The sequence below is a fragment of the Camelus dromedarius genome, chromosome 3, assembly GCF_036321535.1.
Source record: "Camelus dromedarius isolate mCamDro1 chromosome 3, mCamDro1.pat, whole genome shotgun sequence".
In the NCBI taxonomy this organism is placed as follows: Eukaryota; Metazoa; Chordata; class Mammalia; order Artiodactyla; family Camelidae; genus Camelus; species Camelus dromedarius.
Genome location: NC_087438.1, coordinates 26736118 through 26763261, shown reverse-complemented (window position 1 = coordinate 26763261; position 27144 = coordinate 26736118). Strand labels below are relative to the sequence as shown.

The window sequence follows — 27144 nt, the reverse complement described above, 5'->3', positions numbered from 1 at the left end:
GGCGGGAGAGCAGGGCAGCCGTTCAGAGTGGGGCCTGAGTGGAAGGTCACCAGGCTGCCTCCGGAGCAGGGTGGGGACAAAGAAGATCCCACAGACCCCCTGGGGGATCCTGCTGTCAGGCTTAGAGGAAACACATGGAGGAGGTGGTGAAAGTCAGTCTTGGTAGGAAAAGCAAGAACATCCCCCTCCGTGACCCCAGCCCAGCGTCCTTGCTTAGAACATGTGGGAAGTTCTGGGGAATTTTCTCAGATTCCGACTGTGGGATAAAAGCTTTTCAGGAACCCATGCCTCATGACTTCCTTCCTGGGCAGGACAGGGGTGGCATTGAGCTCCGACTTTGCAGGACTGGCTATTCTGCAAAACTCTCCCTCTGGCCAAGAGCCCAGCCCGCCTTCTCTGACAGGCCTCTCCGCAGAGCCGCTGCCCCCAGACCATGGCACAGCCCCTGCCCCGCCAGGCCCTCCTCAGAGTGACAACATGGCTGCCAGGTGTCAGCCAACAGATGGAAGCTGGGGGACAATGGGCACAGCAGGCAGGGCTGGAGGAGGCGGAGGCTGCCCCCCTGGAGGTCCGTCCCTGTCACCGCAACCTCACAGGCCTCGTCCCACCCCCAGGGTCCTGTCGACAACCCACCTCAGGGCCGCCTCGTCCTGCTGCCCCACTTCCCTCAACAGCGCGGGACCTGCTGTGATGGATTGATGGCACCCACAGGGCTGGCTTCCCCCTCCCTGTGTCCATGCCCAGTGCCAGGAGACTCTGCAGTTCCTCCCATGATGGAGGTACAGTCTGTTTCTTCATCTCTTGAATGTGTGGACTTTGACTAACAGTGACACGAGGCAGTTCCAAACCTAGGCTGTAAAAGGCCTTTACTGCGATTCCAGCGCCCTGACCCTCCTCCGTGGTCGCGTGAAGGGCATGTCAGGCTAGCTCACTGGTTCCAGGAGGAGGCTGGAGCAGACACAAGTTACCTCACCAACCCAGCCGAGGCCATGCTATGGGAGCCCATGGGAACGAGTCCCACCGAGACCAGAAGAACCACCAAGCCCAGCCTGGATCAGCAGAGTGCCCACTCCAGGCATGTAAGCAATGAACCGTTCTTGTGGTATGCAACTGAGGTTTTGTGGTTGTTTGTCATGCAGCTTTGCTGCAGCAATAGATAGCAGATACACTTGGAGAGGAAACTGGGGGACCCACAAAACCAGGCTGAGTTCTCAGCCCGCCTGCCCATCTGAACCCACGTCTCATCCCTCAGCTTCAGGACAAGTTTATACCCTCACAGCCAGCTCTGCTATAGACTCATCCCACGTCTCCTGATTTTTGGCCACTGAGAAGGGGAAAGAGCTTGGGGATATACTGTCCCTCACCCTGTTCTCCCACACTGAGCCTCCCATGTGATCAGCTCCTCTTGGGTCCCCTACTGTGCTGCCCTGTCACCGGCAGGATCTCTACTACCTTGACTTTATCATGCGTCACCCCTCCCCTTCCAGCCCCTTCTGCAACCCAACAAGGGGAAAATGGGTCAGCACCCTCATCCATCCCAGTACACCCTCCTGGCACCCCCTCACCACCTCCCATGGTGATTGTGTTTTTCTCTGGATAACATATGTGGGAAAGACATTGTATCCACAACACAACTCTTCTGGCTTCAGCTCAGTGGGATATTTTGCTAAAATCACAATGACTTTTTTTGGCTGGAGGTAACTGATTCAAAATGTGAATCAATTGGAGTTGTGAAAGCACCTGCATTAGATCTCAGGAAGCCCTGGCCGGAGGTGTCCCCTAGGAACTGATGTGGAGGTGAGGGTGGTGGGCAGGTGGTAAAATCCACTTTCAACCACGTAGCTTTCTGTACATTGCACTCGCGAGGGGGCCTGTGTAGGACAGGATGAATTATTACTGTTATTGTTGTTGTTGTTACTGTTAGTGTTCTGGGAGGAAGGATCCTGGTTGTCAAAGGGTCCCAAAGACAGGAGGCAGAAAGCTGAAGCCCAAGGTGACCATCTCTAATTTATTTACTCATTTTCTAGAACTCTTAATGTGCCTAGAGGTGCTTGGCACAGAGCTCCAAGTCTTCTCTGAACACCTGCTGCACACACAAGAAGAGAGTCAGGACGGGACTAATTATAGGCTCTTGTGTGAGCTGGATCCCGTTTCCCTCCTCTTTGGTGGCCGCGTTCATCTCACCCTTCCCTTTCCAAGTCCTGTCGTGGGGATCTGCCAACAGGCCAGCTGTCCCTAGGTTCATGTGCATGACTGGCAAAGGGGCACAGCCGATGGCTCAGAAGCAAGCAGCCCCGTTTCTCTAGTTCTTGCCCAGATGCTCAATCCAGGCTGAGGGCACCCCCAGCACAGCCTGAAAAACACGGACTGTATTCGGTCCATTTCTGGACGTGGCGAATGACTTCCTGAGCGCGCTGTAGCCTTCTTCAACTCCTTTATTCAAGTTTACTACAGACATCCCCCCTCTCTTAAAACCCACTTTGGTAACACATGTGCCTCTTCATTGGCTTATTTTGGAAGCTTTATATTCACCTCCCTGAGCCATCAACAACCAAGGGAGAATGGTCAGCTCCCCAAGGTGCCCACCCCAAGTTACCTCCTCAGCTCCACTGACACCCCAAAGGGCCCCAAACCAGTCTCCTTTGGGAGAAAATTCCTAGGAAGTGTGCAAAGAATTCAGGGTCATCCACCCAAACTTGCAAAAAGTATACCGTGTGGACAATCTGTGGCTATAAAAATATACACATACAAAAGGACAGCTAGAAAATCACGGTGCCCACTTTGTTAGACGTACATTATAAAAAGTAGGGATTTCTCATTAAAGGTCAGCTTTAGGGGGCAGGTTGATAATTGTGATTCTATCTCTAGTCTCCCTTCATCCTTCTTTTCACGGAATAGTCAGAGCACATTGAATCAGCCAGTGAGGAGGGGAAGGGGTTAATCCTAATAATTCATGGGCCAAGGTGAGAAATTCGAGGTTCAAGGTCTTACAGTCATTCTGCTGGCAGGAAGAGTGTCATGAGTCAGGAGAGAAGAGAAGGTCTTTAATACTGCCATTTGGGTCTCTCTCTCTTTTTTTTTTTTTTTTTTTTTTTCCGAACTATGAATCACAACACAGTCACTGAGCTACAGCAGACAAGCTCGGAAACTCGCCTCAATGAGTGATCTCTGGCAGCCACTATGTATTCAATGGACAAAATCCGATGCTGCCTACAGAGTATTCCGTTGGGTTTGGCCCGTGGAGTATCAGCAGGAAAGGCCACACAGGGACTCCTGTCTTGGTCCTAGTTTCGCATCAGGGTGTACTTGCTCCTGGATGAGAGGAAGCACACCTGGTCCCCGAGCCTCTGTGTGTGGCATCAGGCAGGGTCCTGGGGCCCCCGGGATGCTCAGGATAGAAGGCTCTGTCCCTCGGGCAAGGCCAGCTGGTGTTACTTGGCTCCACAAGTGTTGATGTTTTTCCCATCCACGGCGTCTTCCACGAGGGAAATGTGGTAATCGGTGGACAGGGTGAAATGAGAGATGCAGCCCACGAGGCCTCGCATGTACTGCCTGTTAGTGTGCAGAGCAATTTCCTTCATCCCACCTGCCAGGAAGCAAGAGGGAGTTGGGGTGAGCCAGAGGGGAGGATGTCTCTCTAGGACACTAAAATGTCTACTGACCAAGGCATTCCTTGGCTGACAGGATAAATAAGGCTGTGGTACACAGAACTCAGTACATCACATCTGATCTATAATTATTCTTGAAGGAAAATGTTGATTTGGAGCAATTTGATACATAACCAGAGCCTATAAATATTTGCCTCCTATGTGATTTCTGACCTCTTTGACTACTTCAAACCAAATAGTACCTGGTAAATTCTGAAATGTTGTGTAAGGTCAACAAAATGTAGTATGTAGTTAAAGGTAGGGTCATCTTAAACCAAAAGAAAATACAGTGATGCTGTTGAACGCTTTCTATGAAGTTCACTTTTAGGAAGTAGCATATGGAGAGAGGTATCTTTTCATGTTTACATGTCTACACAAGTGGGTTCTAAGCTATTTACAAAAGTACCACTTATTCGAATTCCGACAGGGGTTGGAGAGACAGATGCTCCTTCCTCAGGGAGAATTTGAGAAGCTATATTTAGCAGGCTCCTGTTCTATAAACAAGGAAAGCGGGGTTTTCCTGGTGGATCAGTCCACAGCACAAAAGCATCTAAGTGCTTCCTGACCCCTCAGCCATGAGTCAGAAGTTCAGCAAATGGAAGAACAGAGTATGTGGAGAGCTTCCTGATTTCCAAGTATCTGCCTGATCCAGTGAGGTGCAGAGCTTTGGGAAGCCCCAGCATGACAAAGGGAGGACCAACAAGAAAAAGCCTTGGCATAATTTCGGTTTGCTCCAAGGTCAAGGTCACTTACCCACATACAGAGCCCCGTTGATGTTGAGCTGCCTCATCATGCCAGGTGACTTGCCTGTTCTGGCCCCGTAGTCATCCACGGTTATCTTTCCTGATTGGCCATCCCTGTAAAAACCACCATTTTTGGAGCGTCATTCAATCAATCACTCATTTCAATTAAAATGTATTCAAGTCCTCACTAAGCACCAGGCACTATACTAAAAGATAGAGCTGCAAAAATGGAACAAACTAAAAAAACAAAACAAAACAAAACAAAAACCTCACCCGAATTCCTGAGGCAAACCAAAAAATCAAACTGTAAATGACAACAGTTGTCACCACTTTCTGGCAGCAGAATGCCCGGGGGGCAGAGGAATTACATTGGAGAGAGACGCCCAGGGAAAGCTTTGAAAAAAAGACCGTCTGAGATGTGTTTTGAAGGCTGGGTAGGTAAGTCAGGTGAGGAGGAGGCTAATGCAAACAAGAAGTGGCAACGACAAAGAGAGAAGACACAAGGGGCTTGGTACAGACTGAGCAGAGAGAGTTCTGGAGGTGGAAACAGAGTAAAAGAGGAAGCTGGAAGCTGCTGGTGAAGAGCAGAAAGAGTTTAATTAGAATTTGTCTTGAAGGTGAGAGGGAACCAGGAAAGAACTTAAGGGGAGGAGTGGTGGTGACCTGGTGACACCTGGGGAGTTTGGATGTCATTCTAAGCACAATGGGAAGCCAATGCAGCAGTCTTTGCAGGCAGACGGTTACTCTAGGGGAGGTCAAGGAATGACTTAGAAGTTTCTAAAGGACCCACAGAATCACCCAAAGTGACTCTGAGGACAGCAGGGTGGAGGTGCTTATCTGTGGCAGGGACTTTGCCGTTTTTAAAGATGGTTTCCAAAAACCAGACAGGCTTCTTCTTCTTCTTTTTTTTTTTTTTTTAATGAGTTCTTTACTGGTTACTTAATGTTCCTTTTTTTCTTTTAAATAGCAAACAGTTCTTGTTTCTTGGGTTAATAGCCTCTGTGACCTCTCCAATGATATGAATAGTCTTAATCCTTTTTTTCACTCATAGATTCTGTTTCCTCCAAGATGCTTTGTTTCATCTATTGTCCCAATATCCATCTATTATACTGAAGACTTTTTCAAGCGCCTAGTGATCCCTGGCTGCCACTTCATGGCTAAGGGTTGAGCAGAAGCAGCAGTCTGGAAGCTCTGTGTGCAGGGTGGCTTTTGTGGTCTGTGCTGGGATTCGCTCAATCCCGTCCTTGGGGGATACCCAGAGTGTCTCCTCTTCTTACTGTGGGGTATAGACCTGGCTTCCTGCACTCTGGAATCTCCATGGGGGAAGAATTATGGGGTTCTTAATATTCAACACAGGACCTTTCCCATAGTTCCCAGGATCAACTGAGATAGTGTAGACAGCGTCGTCCAGTGTTTAGTTATACCCAGTGCCACCTGTTCCCGAGACACTTACTTCACTTTCTCCAGAGAATTGACTTTCGCTACTTTCCCATGGGTAGGGAAAGGGCAGTGTGGCAGCTACATGAAGTAGAAAAGGGGCTTGGGGTCTGACTCCTCAAGTAAACTTAAGTAAAATTTTAAGCCAATCGTTCTGCTTTTAGCCCCTCATTCACATTCCAGAGGTTTTTGGCTCTACCCCTTTTCTGGGGGGAGAAGGGTGATGATATAAATTTTGTTGCTCAAACCTCACTTCTTGATGATAGTAAGTCTTCTCGCAATGGGTTTTAGAGGTATCTCTCCTGCTCTGTTGTCACCCTTGAGACCGCACTGCCTCCCCATTTCGGATATGCTTTTTCAGAATCTCATACCTAAAGGCTGTGATGGGCAATGCCTTGTCTGCTCTGACTTTTTCCCCCATTACCCTAAAAAATTCCATTTCTTCCCACTTTATTTCATCAATTCTCAAAATTTTTTTTTTTATTTCTTAAATGAGGCTACGTCTTACAATCATGGCATCTCAGAGTTGGAAAAAACATGGTATAACCTTCTAACATAATAAGTAACGTACTTCTTCATCACGTTCATTATTTCTTGTCTGTGGTCTCTCACTAGAATCCAAGACCATCAAGGCAAGGATTCTGGTATTACTCAATAGGGGTGTAGCTCATGTGCCTGGAATAGTATATGGCTCATAGTATAAACACGTGAATCTGTGGAACTTCAGCATCCTCACCTGAAATGGAAATAACTATGCCCATCTTCCAAGGCTGTTATGGAGATCAGAGACTATGCGTGCAGAACACAGAGCATGCAGTCTGACACACACACCTGCTCCACACAGAGTGGTAGAAGAGTGCATTGTTACTGTTATCAGTGTCATCACCATTCTCATCCATAAAATAAAGATTATAAAACCCAGGTTCCTGTGAATATTTACTGAGATAAAGTATGTAAGATACCCAGCAACCTGAAGATGCTTAATAAATGAGGATTTCTTTCTCCTTTCTGCTAGGATTGGTGCCTGCAAGACTGGGATTACTCAGAGCAAGGCAATGTACAAAGCAAGGCTCCCCATGGAGGTTTCCTCTTCATCAGTTTCTCTGTCTCAGACCCTGGAGCCTGCTGCAGAGAACTAAGGGATCCATCCAAAGCTTCTGGCCATAGTTATGTCCAGGGCTTTGAGCCAGTTCCTGCTTAGATGGGTTGTACCATCCCTTCCAGGTCGTCTGCTCCTCTGGAACACAATTTGCAGTATCTGCTGGGATCCTCCTATCTATCCAGCTCCTGGTCTCAGTTCCTTCTGTTCAGCCCTTACTGCAACCAAAAGACCCACTAGGAGAGATATTAATGACAACAATGGTAAGAGCCAAGTCTACGAAACCATCTTCACGGTGCCAAGCTTGATGCTCTGACATCTGAAGTTCTTCTGGTGGAACATCCCCTGCCTTATCCGTTTAAGACATCTGAGGGGAGGGTGTAGCTCAGTGGTAGAGCACATGTTTAGCATACATGAGGTCCTGAGTTCAATCCCCAGTACCTCCATTGAAAAATAAATAAATAAACCTAACTACACTCTACAAATGTTTTAAAACTTAAAAAAAAAAAAGACTGGAATGTAAATAATACATATGTGATGGGAATAAAGTAGCTTCTAAAAAAAATAAATTAAAAAAAATAAAATAGAACATTGGAAATCCCAGCTGGGGTGATCTAGGATTCTAATCTTGGCTCTGCCCACAAACAGTTGTACAGTCTTGGGAAAGTCACTTAACATCTGTTTCCTTAGATGTCTCGGAAGTGCCTGGAATCCCCATCAGGGTGGATCTTGATGCATATAAATCAAACTGCAGCAATTTGGGGGGTTTAAAAATCTTTCCACAATGTCCGCGTGTTCTATAGACCTTTTCTATTCAAGGAAATTGAGAGCAGGTATTCCCTGATGTTCCCAGGAAGAGAGTTATAAGAATCAGGTGTGGTCAAACATTTCCTACTCCTTTGGATGTTTCTGTGTGAGCCCTTTCATAGATGAGTAAGACAGAAATGAAGAACTTAGAACCACATAGTATGAAGAATCCTGGAATTGAATTGGATTATGAGCATTTTAACTTATATTCTAGAATATATTTGAGACCATGCCTGTAAATATCCACCATGGGAAGACATTTTTTAGCAAGTCAGAGCTGGGGCTTCACCAAAATCATTGTTTCTCAAGGGCTTTCAAGGCCACCTGGGCAGATGATGGGCACAGAGCTGCCTCGGTATCCTGACTCCTGTATCCTGGGTACCAAAGGAGGCAGAGTGGACAAGAGAATGGGGTCTAGCAAGACTCCCACCACAGCCTATACGTAAGCTGAGGAAACTGACCATGGTAGCTCTATGTTTCCCAAGTCTTGTTCACAGCCTCAACAACTGACCGCCCCTCAGAAAGTGCTATGATAAATTCTCAAGGAATCCAAGCCAAAGACTGTTCACCTCATCTCCTGGAACCTTCACCAAACGTGGCAGGATTGACTTTTTTTTTTTAATATAGTTCAATTTGGGCCTGATAGTTGGTTTCTTAAAATATATGGTTAGGGCTATGAACATAGATAGTAAAACTAGTTGGAAGGGAATGCTCCACCCTACACTAATCAGAAGTCGGGGGAGTGAGCTCCGGCAGGGGGCAGGCATGTAACTGGGGCCAGGTACACACAGCTTCTAAGGTTCAGGTAATGTAAGGTCCAAAAACAAGGAGCGGGGCAGTTGTCCACATAATGGGGTTTGAAGCGTCCCTCAAAGTCACCTGCCATGGAATCTTATCTTGTGAGAGGTAATCTAGGTCTCACTAGAAGGCGAAGTCCCTGTCCAGTTTAGCCATCAAAAAGCGCTTTCTCCAGGAGCTCTCTGTTGAGTGACAAGCTGGGAGCTTAGCCTCTCTGGCCTGTCGTCAGTGAAGGGCACAGTGGGGGAGTTGGTAGCAAGATGCCTGAATGGCCTGGGTCAGGCGGGGATGCTAGGCACGGGTGGAGAACAGGACATGGGGCCAAGGTTAACTGTCTCGCCTATGGCAGAGACTCACCTCACAGCCTTGACTCGGTGCCACCGACCATCGTGGAAGGAGCCGTTCACCATGATGGATGCCACACCACTGCCCAGGTTGTAGCTAAAGGCGTCGGAGGAGAACAAGACAGAGAACAGAGTGAGGCACTGAGGCACAGGTAGACGCTCACTCACAAATGATTCTCAGGGTGAAAGTTCTTTGGTACTCAGAATCTAGCTTTCTTCACACAACACAAATCAATGTTATAAAGACACTGGGTTCCCAGATTAGGCCATGAATGATCAAAACTGGTTTTTAATTTTTTAATTAAAAAAAATTTTAATGGAGGTACTGGGGATTGAACCCAGGACATCATGCATGCTAAGCATGCACTCTACCACTGAGCTATATCCTACTCCCCAAATCTGGATTTTATTTTTGATTGTGGTAAAATTTATAGTCTTAACCATTTTTAACTGTACAGTTCAGTAGTATTAAGTACTTTCATACTGTTGTGCAAACAATCTCCAGAACTCTTCACCTTGCAAAGCCAAAACTCTGTACCCCTTAAATAACAACTCTCTATTCCCCCTTCCCTCAGCCCTTGGCAACCGCCGCTCTCCTTTCTGTTTCTATGAATTTGACCACCCTAGGTACCTCGTATAAGTAGGGTCATATGGTGTCTGTCTCTTTGTGATTGGTGTTTTTCACTTAGCATAATGTCCTCAGGGTTGATTTATTTCGGGCCCCACGCACAGTATTATAGTGTAAAGAACGAGATGGGCTTTATCGTTTGTAATGTGTTTTACTGGGTTGAATAGTGTCCCACCAGAATTAATGTTCACCCACAACCTCAAAATGTGGCCTGATTTGGAAACTGGGTCTTTGTATACGTCATTAGTTAAGATGAAGTCATACGGGGTTAAGGAGGTCTTAAATCCAATATGACTGGTGTCCTTATAAAAAGGAATTTTTGGACACAGAGACAGAGAGGTGCAGAGCAGAACACCCTGTGAAGACAGGGGCAGGGACTGGAATGGCACATCTATAAGCCAAGGCGCACCAAGGCTCGCCAGCTGCCACTGGCACCTAGGAGAGGCCACAGAACAGATTCTCCTCCAAAGACGCCAGAAGGGACCCACCCTGCCAACACCTCCAGGTTGGACTTCTAGTCTCCAGAACTGGGAGAAAATTAATTTCTATCATTTTAAACTCTCCAGTTTGCCATGATTTGTTATGGCAGCCCTCTGAAACTAATATATGTGTTTTCACTTTTCAAAAAAACAAAACAGGACAAAACACTGCAGAGACGGCTGAGCCCCAAAGAGATGAAGGGAATTTGCCTAAAATCCCAAAGCTAATGTATAGGACTTGGTGTCCTACCTGCCCCACCCCCACCACCCCACCACAGTTTACTCAGATAGCAGATCCACTCAGCAGTTTTCTGTTTTCTATTTCAGTTTCCAGATACCCTGATATCCTAAGGGTATCAGAAGACATGGATATGTTGTTTACCAGAGAGAAATATCCCTCCTAGTCCAGTGTTCATTCAATTATTCTAACTTAATTCAGTACAACAAATATTTAGTGAGTTCTAGGCTGGGCACTGGGCCAACTGCCTAGATCTCCCCTTGATAATACAATAAAGCCTATGTAATCATGCTTTTGAAGGCAAATGTGTTTCCCCCGGACAACTCTCTCCTCATCTTGCAAGAGGACATGTCTCTCCTTTAGCTCACTGGCCAAGAAATAGGCACATGGAGAGGAAACCCAGATTAATCACTGACCTCTTGCATGCACTCAGTCTGAGAAAAGTGCAAGCAGAGAAAGCTCTGGCTCTCCCCAGGGAAAGCACTGTGGGTCCTTTCTTTAACAACGGGGGCTCAGAGAAGTCACCCAGCCCTTAGACACTGAACCAAGAATAGAACTCGAGTGACTTGACAAACTAGGAGACAAAGCTGTCACTCTGACTCAGAAAAACTCACTGTTTCTAATGAATTTTCCCACATCAAGTGTCTCCTTGTATAAAGCAGCCTGGAGGTGGAATTTTCAGATTTCATTATTCAGTAGCCAAATGCTTGTGGAAGAAATGAATGAAGATAAAACAGAGCTGAGAGCTGGTTGGCAGACACTTAGCTGAATTACTATGTGTGGCTTTTATGAGAGGCAGCGCGGGATGACAGAACAAGCCTGGGCACTTAGATCAGACTAACCTGCCCCGATTTCTAGACTTGCTAATTACTAGCTCTGTGACCTTGGGCAATCTGCTTTCATTTCTCTGAGCCTAAATTTTCTCACCTGTTAAATGGGAGTAATAAGATCCCTGAAGGATCGTAGGGAAGACTTGATAAGATAACATATGTAAAGAGCACGCCACATGGTAAGTAGGAGCCAAACAAATGATCCCACCACCCCAAGTATATGCACTACTGCAGGCCGCTCACAGTCAGCAGTGACAACACATCCGGAGGAACGAGCAACAGGAGAAAGTCGCCACCAGGAGTTAAAGGGGTCAGCCTTTGCTGGAAGAGTAGTCAAGTGTGAGAGTGAACCACAGGCTGTAAATACGTAACCAAAAAGTTCAGGAACACCCAGGTCTCAGAATCAGAGTGACTTGGGCCGAGCTACAGCGAGGCTAGACTGGACTGTGATTGTAATCCAGTGAATGGGAAACTTTCAGTTGTGTTTAGATACAGGATGGGCTTTCTTCTCCTGTTCTCCCGCCTGACAACACACTCTCCATGCAGAGAGTCAGACTGTACACAAGGGAGCAACACTGAATCCAGCAGACAGGAGTCCAGCCATCACTGCAGGTGTGGGTGTGGCCCAGGTGGCATGTCTATGGCCCGATGCTCCAATCCCCCATCTCTGATTTCAGACCTTCCAGATAACACCCACCCTCCCTCCCCAGACACCTGATACTTCACCCTGGAATTTCTTTCTTCTAAATAATAATAAGTAACCAAGAAGGCAACCATTGCCTTCATTGGGAGAGGGCATGTTTAAAAATGTATTGAGTTGTGTACCTAATCTGTGTGTACTTTATGTAAATTACACCTCAGGTTTTTTTTTTTTAATTGAAGCATACTGATTTACAATGTTCTGTTAGTTTCAGGTGTACAGCAAATATATATAAATATTCAGTTAGATATATATATTCTTTTTCAGATTCGTTTCCTTTATAGATTATTACAAGATATCGAATACAGTTCCCTGTGCTATACAGTAGGACTTTGTTGTTTATTTATTTATATATAGAAGGTGTATCTGTTAATCCCAAACTCCTAATTTATTCTTCTGCCCCACTTTTTCTCTTTGGTAAACATAAGTTTGATATCTATGTCTGTGAGTCTATTTCTGTTTTGTAAATAAGTTCATTTGTACCATTTTTTAAGATTCCACATATAAATGGTATGATATAATATTTGTCTTTCTCTGATTTACTTCACTTAGTTATGCTTCAATTTTTTAAAAAAAAGATACATGAATGCATGAATAAATGAACAAATAAATGCATGTCTGATTTCTCTGTCAATGTCCTATGAATCTGGCTATCCTGGTCCGCATTTACCTACTCAACTCAGTGAGTACGAAGAACCAGGAAGGAGGCTGAGCACCAGGCTGGGCCACCAGGAAATGTCATCAGGCGAGGCTTTTGGAAGCCACTTGCCTGCCTCCAGGTGGTGGCACTTATCCTCACTTACACTTTGTCGTGCCTCCTGTAAAGCCTGACATTTGCTAATGTCAGATTGTGTCCCTTTCTCTGTGGCATGAAAATGTCACCAAGATCACATGGAACATTAGTGGGAAAGATCTCCAGGAGAATTTCTACACACCTGGTTTTATGACCCATATTTAATCATGAAACAAAATGAAACAAAGCAAACAACAAAAAACCACACTCTCAGCTGAGTGTTTTGATTCCCTTTCTCTTATTTCATCTTGTACCCAAATCAGGTTTTTTGTTTTTAAGAATTCCATTGCCCTTCCTTATGCTCTGGCAGAAGTGCTTTGAGCAGTAAGAAAGCCAAGAAAGTTGAGACTACATTGTTTCATCTTAGTTTTCCTATTGCTTGCTTTGGACCTAAATCAAACACCAAAACCTCCAAAATGGTTTGTCCACCCAGTAGACCAGTTCACTCTCTACGTTCCACTGATGTCAGTGGCTTAAGAGCAGGGCCTTATTTAAAATAACTCTTGACAATTACAATAACAATAGCTACATTTTATATAGTCTGTACATTGTGCCAACTCCCTTACATATGTTAGCATCTGAGTTTTCAGAACACAGAACACACTTGATCAAGGATAGTAATTTTGATAATCATTATCACTATTAACTAGATACGCCAGGCCCTGCTCGGAGCCCTTTACGTGAATGAACTCTTTGAGGCCTCACAACTCACACTTTACTTTTACCAGCTCGGGTAACTTGCAGGGGATCCCAGGGTCGTGGGAACCAAGCATGTCTGACTGTCCAGCCCACAGGCTTCTGATCACTTCAGACCCTGTTTCTCAGGGCGTGGTTCCTGATCGCTTCCAATCAGATTCTGGCGCCCACTGGGACCAACGCCACCGGAATCTCGGGGGTGAGTGGGCCAGGAACCGACCTCCGATACAAGCCCCAGTGATGACTCTCTCTGCGCTGCCAAATTCAAACCACTGGCCACACTCGAATTCCTCTCGGTGCCCAGCCTCCCGCAGCGCCTCTGTACTTCTGTGTTGGGGAATGATGTGTGGGAATAAGCGCCCAGAGGAAAGAAACTCAGCAAAGCAGCGATGCCGGGCTCCCAGCCCAGGAATGAGCGCAGAGGTCTGCCTCCGCCGGGCTAAGCCGTGCGCCCTTGACACAGAACACAGCCAGAACGCCAGGCTGAGGAGAAAAACCCGGGGCCAATTTTCAGAAATTTGAGAACAAAACGGTAACAAAAGAAACAGGTCAGGATGGAGGGAAGTTTTAAGAAGGATGCCCAGGGGGCGTGAGGTCTGGCCAGGGCCGGGAGTAAGAGCCGGTGGGAGCTGCGGGGCCGCCCAGCGCAGCTCTAGTTTCCCTGTCCGGCTGGGGTGGCTGGTGAATAGGTTTTCATGGGCGGTTTAGGGGGGAAGTTGGGCCTCCCACCCACGGCTGAGCTACTGTTTCAGTTCCCTTTTCTGGGCACAATCAAGTACTTGAGGCCTTGGCGAGGTTAACCACAGGAAAACCACAAGAAAATGGCTTTGCGGCAGCCAGCCTGAAACTGGGGTGTGAAGAGCTTAGCATCTGACCTCGGGGCCAGGGGGAAAGGGGTGGAGATGCTGAGGGCTGCTCTCTCCCCGGCAGCCTCTAGCTTTCAACCACACGCGGCTCTCCGAAGTCCCCAACCACCATAGGATCGCGTCACGAGCACCCAGTGCTCTGTGCAGCAAGCGCGATGCTGGATGAGTGACATTTCCTCTCAAAATGCCTTTTATTCAAATTGAAAAGACGTACATTATACAATCCTGGCTGTCAGCAATCCCAGTGCATGACCCCACCCCACCCCCAAGCTCCAGAATTAAGTCATCTTCTCTGTAGTTGTTACCTGCCTTTGTCTACTTCAGTTCCAGTTAATTCCTTATCATTGAGTGAACTCTTGTGCTGGCAGGGATGGGGATTTAAGAAGGAAAAGCTAGAGAATTTCCTGCCCCCATAGAGCAAATGGTCTAGAAAGTGAGAAGGATTTTCAAACCTCAGCAGGCATCAGAATCACCTGGAGAAACAGCAGATTGCTGGGTCCCACCCCTAGAGATGTATATATATATTTTTTTTGGTTCAGTAAGTCAGAGGTGTGGCCTGAAAGTCTGTGCTTTTAAGTTCCCAGGTGATGCTGGTGCTCCTGGTCCAGGGACCACACTCCAAGAACCACTGGTCTAGGTAAGTTATTTCTAACCTCAGGTGAAGCTGTGTCATCACAATCTCTAGAGGAGCTTTTTCATGTTAAATAGCTGGTCCCTGCCCCTTGGGAATCCAGCTGCCACCCATCTCCCATCCAGCTTCTGGTAGGGAGGAAAAGTCCAGGTAATCCTTTAACTGCTTCATAGCTACCCATTTGACAAATATGAGAACAGTCTAAATTCACTTAAAAGATGTTAGAACTTTTGAAACTGTCTTATCAGTTATCATCCCAGAGACATTTACAAAAATCCAAATGTTGGGCTGCTCTATTGAGATATGACTCTGTGCTTCGCAGTGGGAGACAGGAAAGCGGGCATTCTCCTTCCTAAGGCTCCACAGCAAACGGGGAGCAGAGCCAGAGTATAAAGCCAGGTCTCCTGACTTTAGATCCTCAGATCTGCCTGAGCTGGTGAGCACTGGGCCGAAGACTCCTGTCCATGCTCAGCTGTATCAAAGTCCTCTTTCTTCTCCTTCCTAATTTGTAAGTGGGGAGTATATGACAGTAACATACTAGAACAGGGGTCACAAAATTGTTCTCTAAATGGCCCTGATAATAAATGTCTTAGGCTTTGCCATACATTCCCTATTGAAACTACTCAAGTGTACCACTGTAGCATGAAAGCAGTCGTAGACAATATATAAATGAATGAGGAAGGCAGTATTCCAATAAAACTTCGTTTACAAAAATGCGTGGTGGGCCAGATGAGGCCGCCAGGCTGTAGTTGGCCAATTGCTGCTCTAGAGATGGATCCTGGAAAGACCAGGAGCCTCATATAAACCCAGAGCTTCAGGCAACAGTTCATTCTAGCAGACTGGGTTCTGGCTCCCTCTGCAGCCCTCTGTTTGACATGATCTGCACTGTCTGAAAAAAACTGCAAGGTGATGCTGAAGGCAGCTGGTGAAGGGGTTACCTGAACACCAGGGCTCCATCCCGAAGGCCCAAGGAAATGAAGTCACTGTTGGGTCTCATGGGGCTGTCTCCCCTCCACATCAGCAGGCCGTCTTTGGCAGTTGTCTTAAACCTCATGAATGCATTTGATCGTGATCCTGACACTCTAGAAGGAATACACAAATAATTGCACCTAAACAACCAGTCTCCACCAACATCCACTTCTAAGTAATCCCAGTTCTGCCTGCCGGCCCCGAGAAGCTAGTTATAAGGAAAATCAGACTTTTCTGACACTTACTACCTAGAGATTAGAAAAGGCGTCACCACCACGAGTCATGCCACGGGCCTGAAAGTGAGCTACTCACTCTGCAGGAGTGTATCCCTCCCCAGGTGTGGTGAAACCCCACAGGAGAGCATCTGATGAGTCACAGATTAGCCAGACTCTGGCCAGTGCCACAGACACAGCCTGCACTCCCAATACACACCTCAGTCTTCCCTCTTCCCTCTTTCCTGTCCTCCCACTCAAGGGTCCAAGAGAAAGTGTTCCTTATTCCCCAAAAGGAAGTGGTTTCCTTAATTACCAAGAGTAATTCAAGTTGGCAGCTGCTCTGGGCTATGATCATGGCTGTGGATGGCCATCTCTGGAGGTGACTGTCCTTGAGGACAGAGGAGGAGTGACTGAGAGGGGACAGAGTGTCAAACAAGGAAGGCGCCTTGATGGGGTAATGGCCTCAAGAGGCGTTGGAACAGAGGCCGGGTGGAGAGGAACAGGAAGCCGAGAGGAAGGGAGGGGAGCTGAGGCAGGTCAGGTCCTGGCTGGGAGCAGGGTCACGTGCTTGTGTGTCTCTCAGTTCTAGGGGTGTTCTTGTCAATTCTTGGGAACAGACCAGTTCAGAGATCCAGTCTCACTAGAGTGACCAGTATTTCATCTGATGTAGGCAGAAAAGCAACCATGAAGTCTTTAAATAGAAGGTGAGATAAGAGGAAACATAATTTAATATTGCTACCAAGATGGCACTTCTGGAAAAGTCCCTTTCTCCATTTTCCTGTCATGTGTACCACCCCCCTATCTGTCTCACGAACCTGGCCTGGAGCCGTAGAGTGCATTCAGTAGTGAACAGTGGAGGGGACTTTTGTCTAAGACTTCACAGATCCTGATCTCAACAGGAAGAGTTCAAGTTTGCCCTCCGCATGGAGGGTCTCAGAATGGTGAGCAAGGAGCTGGGTCCATAATGCTGACTTCTCCGCCAGGCCAGGTGCAGAGCAGTTCTGTCCTGGGCCATTCCGTAGAGATCTGTTTTTCCCAGTCTTTCCTTCCAGGTTCCTTCCGTCCCTCATTTGCCTTGCATACACTGATTTGTACTAGCCAATCACAATGGTTCCATTTATCTTGCAGTGATTGGTTTAGGGGTGGGCATGTGACCCACTATGGTCCAATGAGCTAGAGGAAATTTATCAGGAGGATTCTAGGAAAGATTCCTTTCCTTTTAAAAAAAAGTCATATTTTTTAAAACTGGATATTGCCATGATTTATAGCCATTTAATGAGCATCTTATAAACAGCTGTCTTGTAACCACAAAAGGTATGGCCTCTGGAAAATATACTGAAGCAGAAAGATGGGTCTTTGATGATGCAATTGATTCTCTGAATTAATCAATCCAGGATCCAGTCTAAATCTGGACAGCTTGTTATATGAAATAATAAATACTCTTCATGCTTAAGACATTTTGAGCTGAGTTTTCTGTTACTTATACCCAAAGCCATCTAACTGAAACAGACCCTGAACTTGACTTTTACGTACAGCTTCACACACATGCACACGCACCTACATATATGCACACAAGTGCCACTGAACTGCTCTGCTTTGGGGCCCTGCACCTCCTACTTTTTCACCAAAGCCTTCTGCTCTCCTAAACCATCCAGTGCCTCTCACTAAGTACCAGCGGGCTGGAGACTTGGGCCCTTTTCACACGCTCCCACTTTCTGGGGACTGAATGCCATCTCTGGAGAGAAACAGCTGAAGAAGGAAGAGGATTTCTTGGCTGGGAATCCACTTTCCCTAAGGCCCATGCAAGACAACCTTGATAAATACAACACAGTATTAGAGAAAACAAAGCCCTGTCTGTCGGGTGTGTGTTCAGAGTCACTAGGGATACTCAGTGCCCCAGGAAAAGGTCTCTCAACCACTTTTGTTCCTTGAAAAGCCACCCAATTCCACCCCAAGAACTGGATACCTTTGGCTTAAAGCTTTGTCTGAATCTGTGAAGATGCGATCAACCTGAAGAGAACAGACAGAATCTAGAATGACTGTGCTGGGGATGGGGTGGGGGTGTCACACCAGAAACTACAGAGAGCTAGGGAAGGAAAAGAAAGAGAAGAGGACCAACTGAAGGTGTCAAAGATGAGCTTCATTCGATTGAAGGCTCTGCCTGGAGCCAATTTTCCCCTTGTTGTGTAAGGAGGCTATTCCAGACTTGGAGCTTGGACTCCTGAGCAGGGCTGGGGCTTCTGCCATCTGTGATTAAAAGCCACAGCTGTGACTTGGGCATCTCCTTGGGCCACACTCTTGTATCCACATGAAGAGAGTTGAGGAGCCTCTCACTGAATTGGAAATAGCCTGAAGAGGACAGCGGACCTCCTTGATAAAGACGCAAAGTAGGACAAGGACTTGGAGCTGTTTGTCTGGTTGAGGGTGCACCAGAACCCTTACACTGCTGGCTCCAGGCAGACCTTGGCCACAGAGCAGCAGGAAGCTGACTGCCGTGCTGGGGAGTCACACGCGTGTAACCCTGCCTTTGGGAGCACCAAGTTCTCACTGCTGTCCAAGCTTGAATATTAGAGATTCAGGGGCTGGGTGTGTCCCTCTCTCCAGGCCCTTTGACCAGAAAGGGTCTGGGTTGTCTGTAATGGGGTTGTTTGAAAGCCTGCATTTTTTAGTTTGTTTTTTTGTTTTGTTTTGTTCTAGTTTCTATGTTTATTTGGTATGTTTTCTCCCCTTGGGGCTGTGGCTAACTTCGCATGTCTTCTTTGAGAATTATCTCTTGGCATGCAAGATAAGGAAAATCTCTGGGGAAAGATATTGAGAAATGATCCCTAAAAGATATAAGGAAGGTTCCTGAGGAAGCTTATTACCTCTTGAGGATATCCGGATGGTCATACGTCAGGTAACTGCGGCCGATAAATTGCGGGATCTCAATGGCTTCTGTGATGGCTGAGACAGAACAGAAAATGGAGGTTACGTGGGATGTGGCTCTCTTGACCCCTGCACTCAACCATGTGGCAGGAAGATACAAAAAGAGCCAGCTCCTGGAAATAGGACATTTATCAACTAGTCAGCCTCTTCCTCTTGGCTGCACATGCACTTGGCCAGGTTTGAGGCTGCCCGGCCTGATGGCCTGGAGTTGGCGCCTCCCTGTCTCCCCTCCCCGGGGCCAGCTGTCACCATTATCAGCCTCAGCACTACCAAGAAGCCTTTGCACTATGAACGTGCCCAGTTATTCTTGGAAGTCAGAGAGCGGGTCTTGGGCCATGTGGGGAGCAGCTGGGGGTGACCAGAGATGTTCTCCAAGGGAGGCAGAGGGAACAGTCCCCCAACAAAACCCACCAGGATTTCTTTATTTGAAGCCAGTCTGGCCGAGAACCCCTCCAGCCATGACCTCAGATACTGGTGAAGGAGAAGACAGGAGGCTCTGACTGTTTGCTGCTGATCACCTTCCAGTGCTGCATTTCCCAAGATTTTCACCACAATCACATGAGGTAGCAGGGAGTAAGGGGGGAGGGGAGGGTTGGTTATTCCCATTTAATAGACGAGGAAAAATGAGGCACAAAGTCATCTAGGTTTTGCCCAAGATCATGCAGCTGAGAGAGCAACAGACCACGGACCAGAGTCTCTCTCCTCAATTCTGGCCCTCAGCCCACTTCTTTTTATTTTCTAATATTTTAGAAGCATATTTCCTTCCTCCCAACATCTCATCACTTTGTTTTCTTGAGCAATCGCCCTCTTCCACACAGTAAAAAAAAAAAAAAAAAAAAAAAATAGATTAAGTAGTCATGTTTGGTGACTTGAATTAGGGATAATTTAGGGGATTTCTTCCAAAGAGATAATAACATTATCTCTTTCCTCTTTAGAAAAACCCAGAAATGGTGGTTTAAAGAAATTAAGGTAGACTGAATCTCATGTTCAAAGAAATGTGCAAAATGAGAGAATAAACCAGCTGATAAAACGAATTATAGTTTCACAAAAATATGCGGCTGGGGCAAAGAAGACACTGAACCAAAGACTCCACACCCAGGAGAGAAAACGTGTTATTACTGACACTATGGGTGATAGGAGAGTTTCAACTGAACTTCTAAGAAGAAGCAAGCAGAAAAGAACAGAGATACAGCCAACCACAAACCCAATGACTTTGGGCCCCCAAATATAAGTTCCTGTATTGGCAGGTCACCCACAGCATGCTCCCAAATTCTTCATAGAAAACAAAAGGGAAAAAAGAAGAAAAAAAAAGAAAAGCAGAGGAAGAGATATAAAAATTTAAAAGATAATTTCCGAGGTAACTATCCAAGAAATTGCTTCATTGTCCTCTGAGGCAGCCCAGCCCAGGACGAGGGCTTGCGGACCCACCCGCAGGGCCTATTAGAGACGGAAATGACAGGCCTTGTCTCTTAAATTCTGGCCCAGGCCACCGGCCCAGCTCCCTCTGGTTCAAGCGAGTAGAAGAAGGAAGAAAAGGAGGAGAGAAGAAAAAAAGACGCAAGATGGCAGGAGTGAGTAGAAAGATGGTGGGGAGAGGAGGAAAGGAGAGGAGGAAAGGAGAGGAGGGGAGAAAAGGCTATGGAAGCCAAAGAGGAGAAGACGAGACAAGAAGGAAGAGCCAGGTGGATGGCATCCCCGGGGTGGAGGAAGGAGAGGGGGTTGATGAAGGTGAGGCTAGGGGAGAGGACCCGGAGGAACAGAAACAGAAATGGGAGGGCAAGAAGGGAGGGTGAGAAGTAAGAGGGCAAAAGCCCAGGCAGGCCAGGGAGCTGGCTGGGCGGGCAGGCCCCCAGCTGCAGGCTGCCAGCGCTGAGACTACCCTTCCCAGAGCTGAGTGCCACCCCGGCACCCTCACTGGGTTTGCCTCAGCCCCAGGCAGGGCCTGTACCCGCTCTTATTGGCCATGGACCCATGGATATAGGCCTGTGGCCAACAGTCATGGTTCCCCTGGACTCCTGGAAATGGTCAGGATGTGCTCTGCACACAGAGCCTCAAAGGGCCTGTGGGCATCCTGTCCAGCTGTCTGGTAAGCCCCCCAGCTCAGGAGGTCAGGCGCTTCCTGAGGTCCAGCTGGGGGACAAGTGTGTTCCCAGGGTCGCTGTTTTGGAGGGAGGATGCCCACCAGCCTGGCCAGGGTGTCTGAGTACCACACCACTTACCCAGGTCCCCTTCTGCAGGTGGCTGGCCTGCCTGGTGCCCGCAGCCTGGCCAGAGCCTGCCCTGGCATGAGCTCCGAGCACCACTGTGGGTTCCCAAAGAGCTCACGATACTTACTATTGAGGCAGTGGTTCCCACACTCTGCCAGGTGCCAGCATGAAACACAACAGGGAAAGTCAGAATTTCAGTCACTGTAAAATCCCAATTACTTTGGTTTATAGATCCCTGGAAACCAGCCTTATGGCCCTCACGGTGCCCTGCAGGAATTCACATGCCTCTTGGGGAACATGACCCTGATTCCCAACAGGAACCACTGGAAATCTTTTCTCAGCATGCTGAGCACCAAGTCACCCAACACACCTCCCCAGTCCTGGCCTCACAGTGGGGGTGTGGGTGGCGGTGGCCCTGTGTATCATGTGTCTGACACCTCTGAGGCTCCCTGACCTTGAACAGACAATCCCCACTGAATCTTACTTACCTTGCCAATAACCATTACTTTTCACAGCTCTAGGCTGCATGTGAAACAGGAATGATAAGCCAGCCAGCTGCCTCTTTTTTCTCTGGAGTGGAAAAATCTCACCCTCATTCCCACCCCACCCCTCTCTGCAAGATTCCAGAGCCCTGGTTATTCTGTGATTAACAAAGAACAGGGGCTCCAGAAATGACACCACTGAACACAAAAATGGTGAGAATATACTCAGTATCGTCAGTATATGTGGATAAATATTAATTCTGCCCTAAACCTTTACAGCTAGAAGTGACCATCTAGCCCTTTCTGGCCCTTTGTGATTTGTTTAAATACTGTAAACCCGATTATATTGTATCCGAACACTTTGTATCTGATTTTTTCTATATCGCCTCTTTTTCTGATGCAAAAGCACTAGTTGAAAGTGGTTTTGGTGCTTCTTCACATTTAGACCTAAAAGCTTGGGCCATCTGGTGACACAAAAATACCCTGATGAACAGCAGCGCACAAGCCAGGCAAAGCGAATTTTCCACTGGAGGGACCTGAAATTCCCAGCGGACTATAAAGAGTAGAAGGGACTGCTGGCTCTTTCATACAGTCCCAGGACCAGTGAAGGAAGGACCCGGGGTGTTGTAATCTAGCTTTCCCAGCAACCAGGACTCCTCCCAACAACATCCTGAGGGATGGCCATCCAGCCCCAGGGAACACTTTCCATGATGGGCAGCCACTCGCACACAGGGCAGCACCCTCCCGTGCTGGACAGCTCTGCTTGGTACAGAAGTCTTGGTTCCAGGCAGCTGACTCTGCAGCCACAAAGTAAACAACAGCAAAAAAAAAAAAATCTCTTTCTACATCACCAGCCTTCAACTCTCTAAAGATCAACATCTCGGCTGAACATCCCCCAATTTTTCATTGTTTAATGATACCCTATCCCAAGAAAAGAAATTCCCTGTAGTCTGCACAACTTATGTTTTTTCATACTGAGTTTGCTTAAATCCCAGCCCATATTTACTGAAGCTATTCTTTTTATGCACTGGGATGCCCCACCCCTGAAAAAAAATCACCCAAATCAGACCCAGCAATACGATGGGAATGTACTAAATGCAATGTAAAATGTCCAGAATACTGTGCATCTGGTAGATCAGGAGAGATCAGGCAGGTTCCGATCTTTGAGGACTGTGCATCCCCTACAAACGTGTGACCCTTTAAGCCTGGTAGCTTTTGGTGTCAGGAGTGAATGTGGAGCGGCTCACCTGCTGCAGAGAAACACCCCCATCTAGTGGCCTGCAGGGTCCTGCTGGACTTTGCAGAATTGCAGGGAAGGGAAGAAAGGACGGGGGCTCAGAGTTCTTTCCCAAGTGGCCAGGTTGCTGTTGGCTGGGGGAACCCCAGAAGGAAACAGCTGCATCCTGTACCCTGGTCTTAGACACTCAGAGCATAGCAAAAGCTCTGAGAAGGACGGCAGAAGAGAGAGCATTTAACTGTCTTTACGCAGGATTACCCTGTTGATTTGACCCCAGGACACCCCTCATATTTCGTGTATATTGTGTATAATGTATATTGTCTGTCTCTGTGTGTGTGTGCAAAACAGCTGTTGATATTTCTTTGAACTTCATTTTTTCCCATGGCTTCGAGATACTCTGCTTTAGCTTGTTAGTAAGTTACTTCGATACAAGAGCTCTGAGGGACTGGGTCATGAGGTGGGTAAATTTGGACGAGAGTAGAGAGGAAAAGGAAAGAAATTTCTAAGGTTGGGGAATATCTTTTTGAAGAGGGAGGCCTTTTGACATCCCTCTGGTGAGATGAGAAAGGGGCCTCGGTACTGGGTTGTGGCACAGGGTGTTGAGGTTTGAGGTGGAAGGAGGCACCTAAGAGTGAGAGCCCCCAAACAGAAGGTGACAAGACCACCAAGCCTTGTGGTTTTTGTTGGTGCCTGAAGCTGTGGCTGGGAGTTAGAAGAACCTCTGGCTTTTCCTACCCCAAGTTGGGAAAAGAGGCTCCCTTTTCTACAGCTCAGGGGGAGCCCCGTGCCTGGTCTGGGCTCAGGCTCTGCTCCTGCCTCTCATTTCACAGAGATCAAGGGCAGGGTGAGGGTCCAGAAACCACCACGATGGTCTGATGGTCTGGGTGCCTGGAAGCCCTCCAGGATTTGTCTCAGTTTCTGGCCTCAGCCCTCCTGTGGCCCAAGAGGTCAGGACAAGCATCCAATCTCCTGACTCGGGCCCCAGTGGGATCTGCCTGCCTGTTACAAACTCTCTCTGACAAGGTTAGAGAGAACCAGACTCACTGAGGATCCTCCAAACTCATTTCCTGTTGGGGAGGTGCCCGTTGGGAGGGACTGAGTGGGGCCTGGTGCTGAGGGTTTCTAAAGCACGCTGCTCAAAGTACAAGGACTGCTTTAACTTCTGCACGGGATACTAGGGACAGGTACTTGCTTTTGAAGTATGGTATGTTAATCAGGGAGTGAGAAAAACAAATCTTTAAATATATGAGGCTAGGAATCACCTTGCTGGATTAGACAGGATGCTCTCTGACAACCAAAGATGGCTTCTACCCACTCTCGGTCTTTCCCACTAAGAATCAACCCAAACGTTTAGACTGTGCTCGTGCATCTCGACAGAATGGTGTGCTTAGCCATCCCTCTTTCCTTTCTTTTCAGTCCTTAGCCAGGACTAGAAGCTCATTGCAAAATCACAGCCATCTGGATGGTGACTGTGCACCACTGAGTACCTGCTGGGGCCTGGAAAACCTGTGCTTAACAGCCCAAACCTGCACCCGGAGTCCCATTAATCTTCTCAAGCCATGTCACAGGAGAGGAAATTATGTGATACAGGCCATGCCTCCTGTCTATGAATCTTCCTGGGATTGGCATCAGCTGCTGTTACGCCAGAAGCACTCTGTTTCCAAGCACAAGGCAATACTGATACAACACTAGGGCAGCTCATGTTCTGCCTGGCTTTTAAGCTTGACTCTAGCCTAGGATGTTGCAGAAAAAGAGGCCTAAATGCCCCTTAGATGCCCCCTGCCACTGTCCGCTCCCTTGGATCTTCTTGCCAGGAAGCCCAGGTCCTCCCCAGCAATCTGACTCTTCATTCTGGTAAGATTTCTCACTGAACCTGAACCTGTCATTACGAAGCTATACATGTGAGCACTTAACATCCATCTGGCTAACGTTCTGTAACAGGAAATGAGGGTTAACAAGATCACAAATTATCCTTTCCTTCCTCCTTTAATTCCAAAGCTAAATGTTCATTTAAGCCTGGATTTTCTATCTTGACCATTGGTGTTAGCGTGTAAGGCAGGAGTGAGCTTAATTGCTTGCAGCAAAACTGGAGACCTAGGAGATTCAAACACTGATATGTGAAATCTAGAGGCAATTTTCTGAATGGCTGGGCCACACCTGAACTGAATCTCTCCAAGTACATGCTACTAGTTAACCTGTGATTTGCTCATTCGAATTATAATCAGGAGCATTCACAGATGGATCAGTTCCTCTGGTCTGAGGGTTCATCACTAGGGTGAGTGATGTTAATAAACATATTTCATATGACTTGCCGTGAAGGTTTCAAAACTCATGTCAATAAAATGCTGCTTAGTCTTCCAACTGGCAAATTGGCATCTTTCTTATTTTCCAAGACTTCTATCATTCCACGTACCAAAATATCTACCTGTAGTTTACAGTTTTCCTCTAAGCCCTACTTTTGATAAAAATCAGGAACTTGAAACAAACAGGAAAGAGAGAGACCACATGCCTTCACTTAGGATCGCTGCCTTATTTCCTTCAGGCCTGTCTACCTTTTTTTTTTTTTAAAGGACAGCTGAGGCCATCCTGACAGTCTAACAAGAAGGTCCGTATGGCCCCACGTGCTGCCGCTATGTGATGCAGGCCTCTTCACCCCGCGGCGGCCTCTCTCTCCTGTGAGCAGGTGTGGACAGCTCAGTCCAGCAGGGCCCGTGGACTGGGACCTGCTCTGCTTTCAGACAAAGGCAAGTTGGAAGCTGAGTAGCTCACAGCACCTGCTGATGGGTTTTATTTTTCTCACCAAGAATAATAATGATCAGTATTGGTGGAGTACTTACCAGGCCCTCTTCTGAGGAATATGGACTGCCGCGTTCCTCTTCTAAGGACTACACATTGCCTCATTTAATCTACACTACCATTCTCTGTGTTAGGTAATACTGCTACCACCATTCCCATTCTACAGATGAGAAAACTGAGGCACGACTTATATAGCCTGGAAAACAGCAGTCTACAGAAGGTTATTCATACTTTAAGTTTGGAATCAATTAATATACAATTTATACTTTTCCAAATTTGGCGATTTCTCTTTTATAGCATTCACAGGTAGGAGTCAAAAATATTTAGTCAAAATATTGATCAGCCTATAACACCCAGGCATCTACCTTTCAGGACAGGTTCTGGGAGTAGCTGAGAAGCAAGGGTCCTGGAAACCCCCACATTTATGAGTTAACCTTTTGGTTGTTCAATCATGAGGCGATTCTCAGAGAAGGAGCCAGGGAGTAGGGGTCTTAATTACTGTTTACAGAAATGTTTCTGCATTTTAATTGTTATTAAATAATTACTGTTATCTACATGTAATTAATTATCTAATATGTTACTGATATCATTGACAAAATAACCAGTATGGATGTCTTGAGGTTATCAACTCATCCTTTAAGAGTGGCAATCCCCCAAATGGTCTGTCCGTTCCCTCTGCTCCCAGAAGCAGTGCCTGAGACCCCCATGTACCTTTCTGGCAGTGCAGCCCCTCGAAGCCCAAGGGGCAGTCACACTCATAGCCCTCCTTCCTGGGCCGGCAGCTGCCCCCATGGGCGCAGGGGGCCCCCACGCAGGGGTGGGCTGCATTCTCCACATTCACGCCCCAAGTGAAGTCATGCTTCACGTGGATGGTCCGGTCATTTAGGATGATCTTAGGAGAGAAAATGTAAAGAAATTCAGGAATTCAGAAAACATCCTTGCAATCTTCTCCAATTTCCCTCCAAGTACCAGCTGAACTATGCCTAGTGAAGGAGCTTTGAAAAAGAGAGAGCAAGTCCAGTAGCTGCTTTCATAGTCTTGTAAATGATACAGGAACCGAAGTGGTTACATCTGGCACTTGAGAGAATCTGCATCATTTACAAGACTGTACAAGCACCTTCCTCTGCTTGGGGAAGACCTGGCCACTCAGGGAGGTCTCAGAGAAGTCCCAGTCACCACAAAATTCAGGTTCTAATTCTGCATATTAGAATCATGGGAGGGGGACGGGTTAAGAAATGTAGTAATGCCCAAGCCCCACCCAGATCAACTGAATCACAATCTCTGTGGGTGGAGTCCAGTCATCAGTAACTTTAAAGAGTTTCTCATGTGAAGCAATGGTCGCCATGAGACTCCATTTGCTTCCTTCCCTTTCGTAGAAATGTCTGCAGCGATCTGATGCTGGGTGCCTCCTCAGTACTCCGGGGATATTTTAGTGGATTCATTGTAAAAATTCATCTTCACTGAGTTCGCAGAATGCCTGCTGGGCACAGACCCAGGAGCAGATGCTATAAGAAAGCAGGGTTGGAAAGCTATGCTCTGAGCATTAAAAAACATAATCTTAAAAATGTTAAAACTTT

The 27144-nt window shown here is 47.1% G+C and overlaps 1 protein-coding gene across 3 annotated transcripts in view; it reads right to left on the bottom strand.

Annotated features, from left to right (window-relative positions):
• Window positions 1-1987: 1987 nt before the first annotated feature.
• EGFLAM (EGF like, fibronectin type III and laminin G domains) overlaps window positions 1988-27144 on the bottom strand; it is a 161832-nt gene continuing 136675 nt past the window's right edge. The window contains exons 18-23 of one of the 3 annotated variants that reach the window (XM_031444189.2): window positions 26279-26459; window positions 18785-18863; window positions 15675-15818; window positions 8889-8972; window positions 4401-4504; window positions 1988-3586 (exon numbers count right to left, since the gene is read on the bottom strand). In XM_031444189.2, coding sequence (XP_031300049.2) covers window positions 3432-3586; window positions 4401-4504; window positions 8889-8972; window positions 15675-15818; window positions 18785-18863; window positions 26279-26459 — 747 coding nt within the window. In that variant the 3' untranslated portion in view covers window positions 1988-3431. Of the gene's footprint in view, window positions 3587-4400; window positions 4505-8888; window positions 8973-15674; window positions 15819-18784; window positions 18864-19256; window positions 19665-21179; window positions 21199-26278; window positions 26460-27144 lie in introns of those variants that run through there. The other 2 variants (XM_064480180.1, XM_031444193.2) reach the window with 2 other exon arrangements.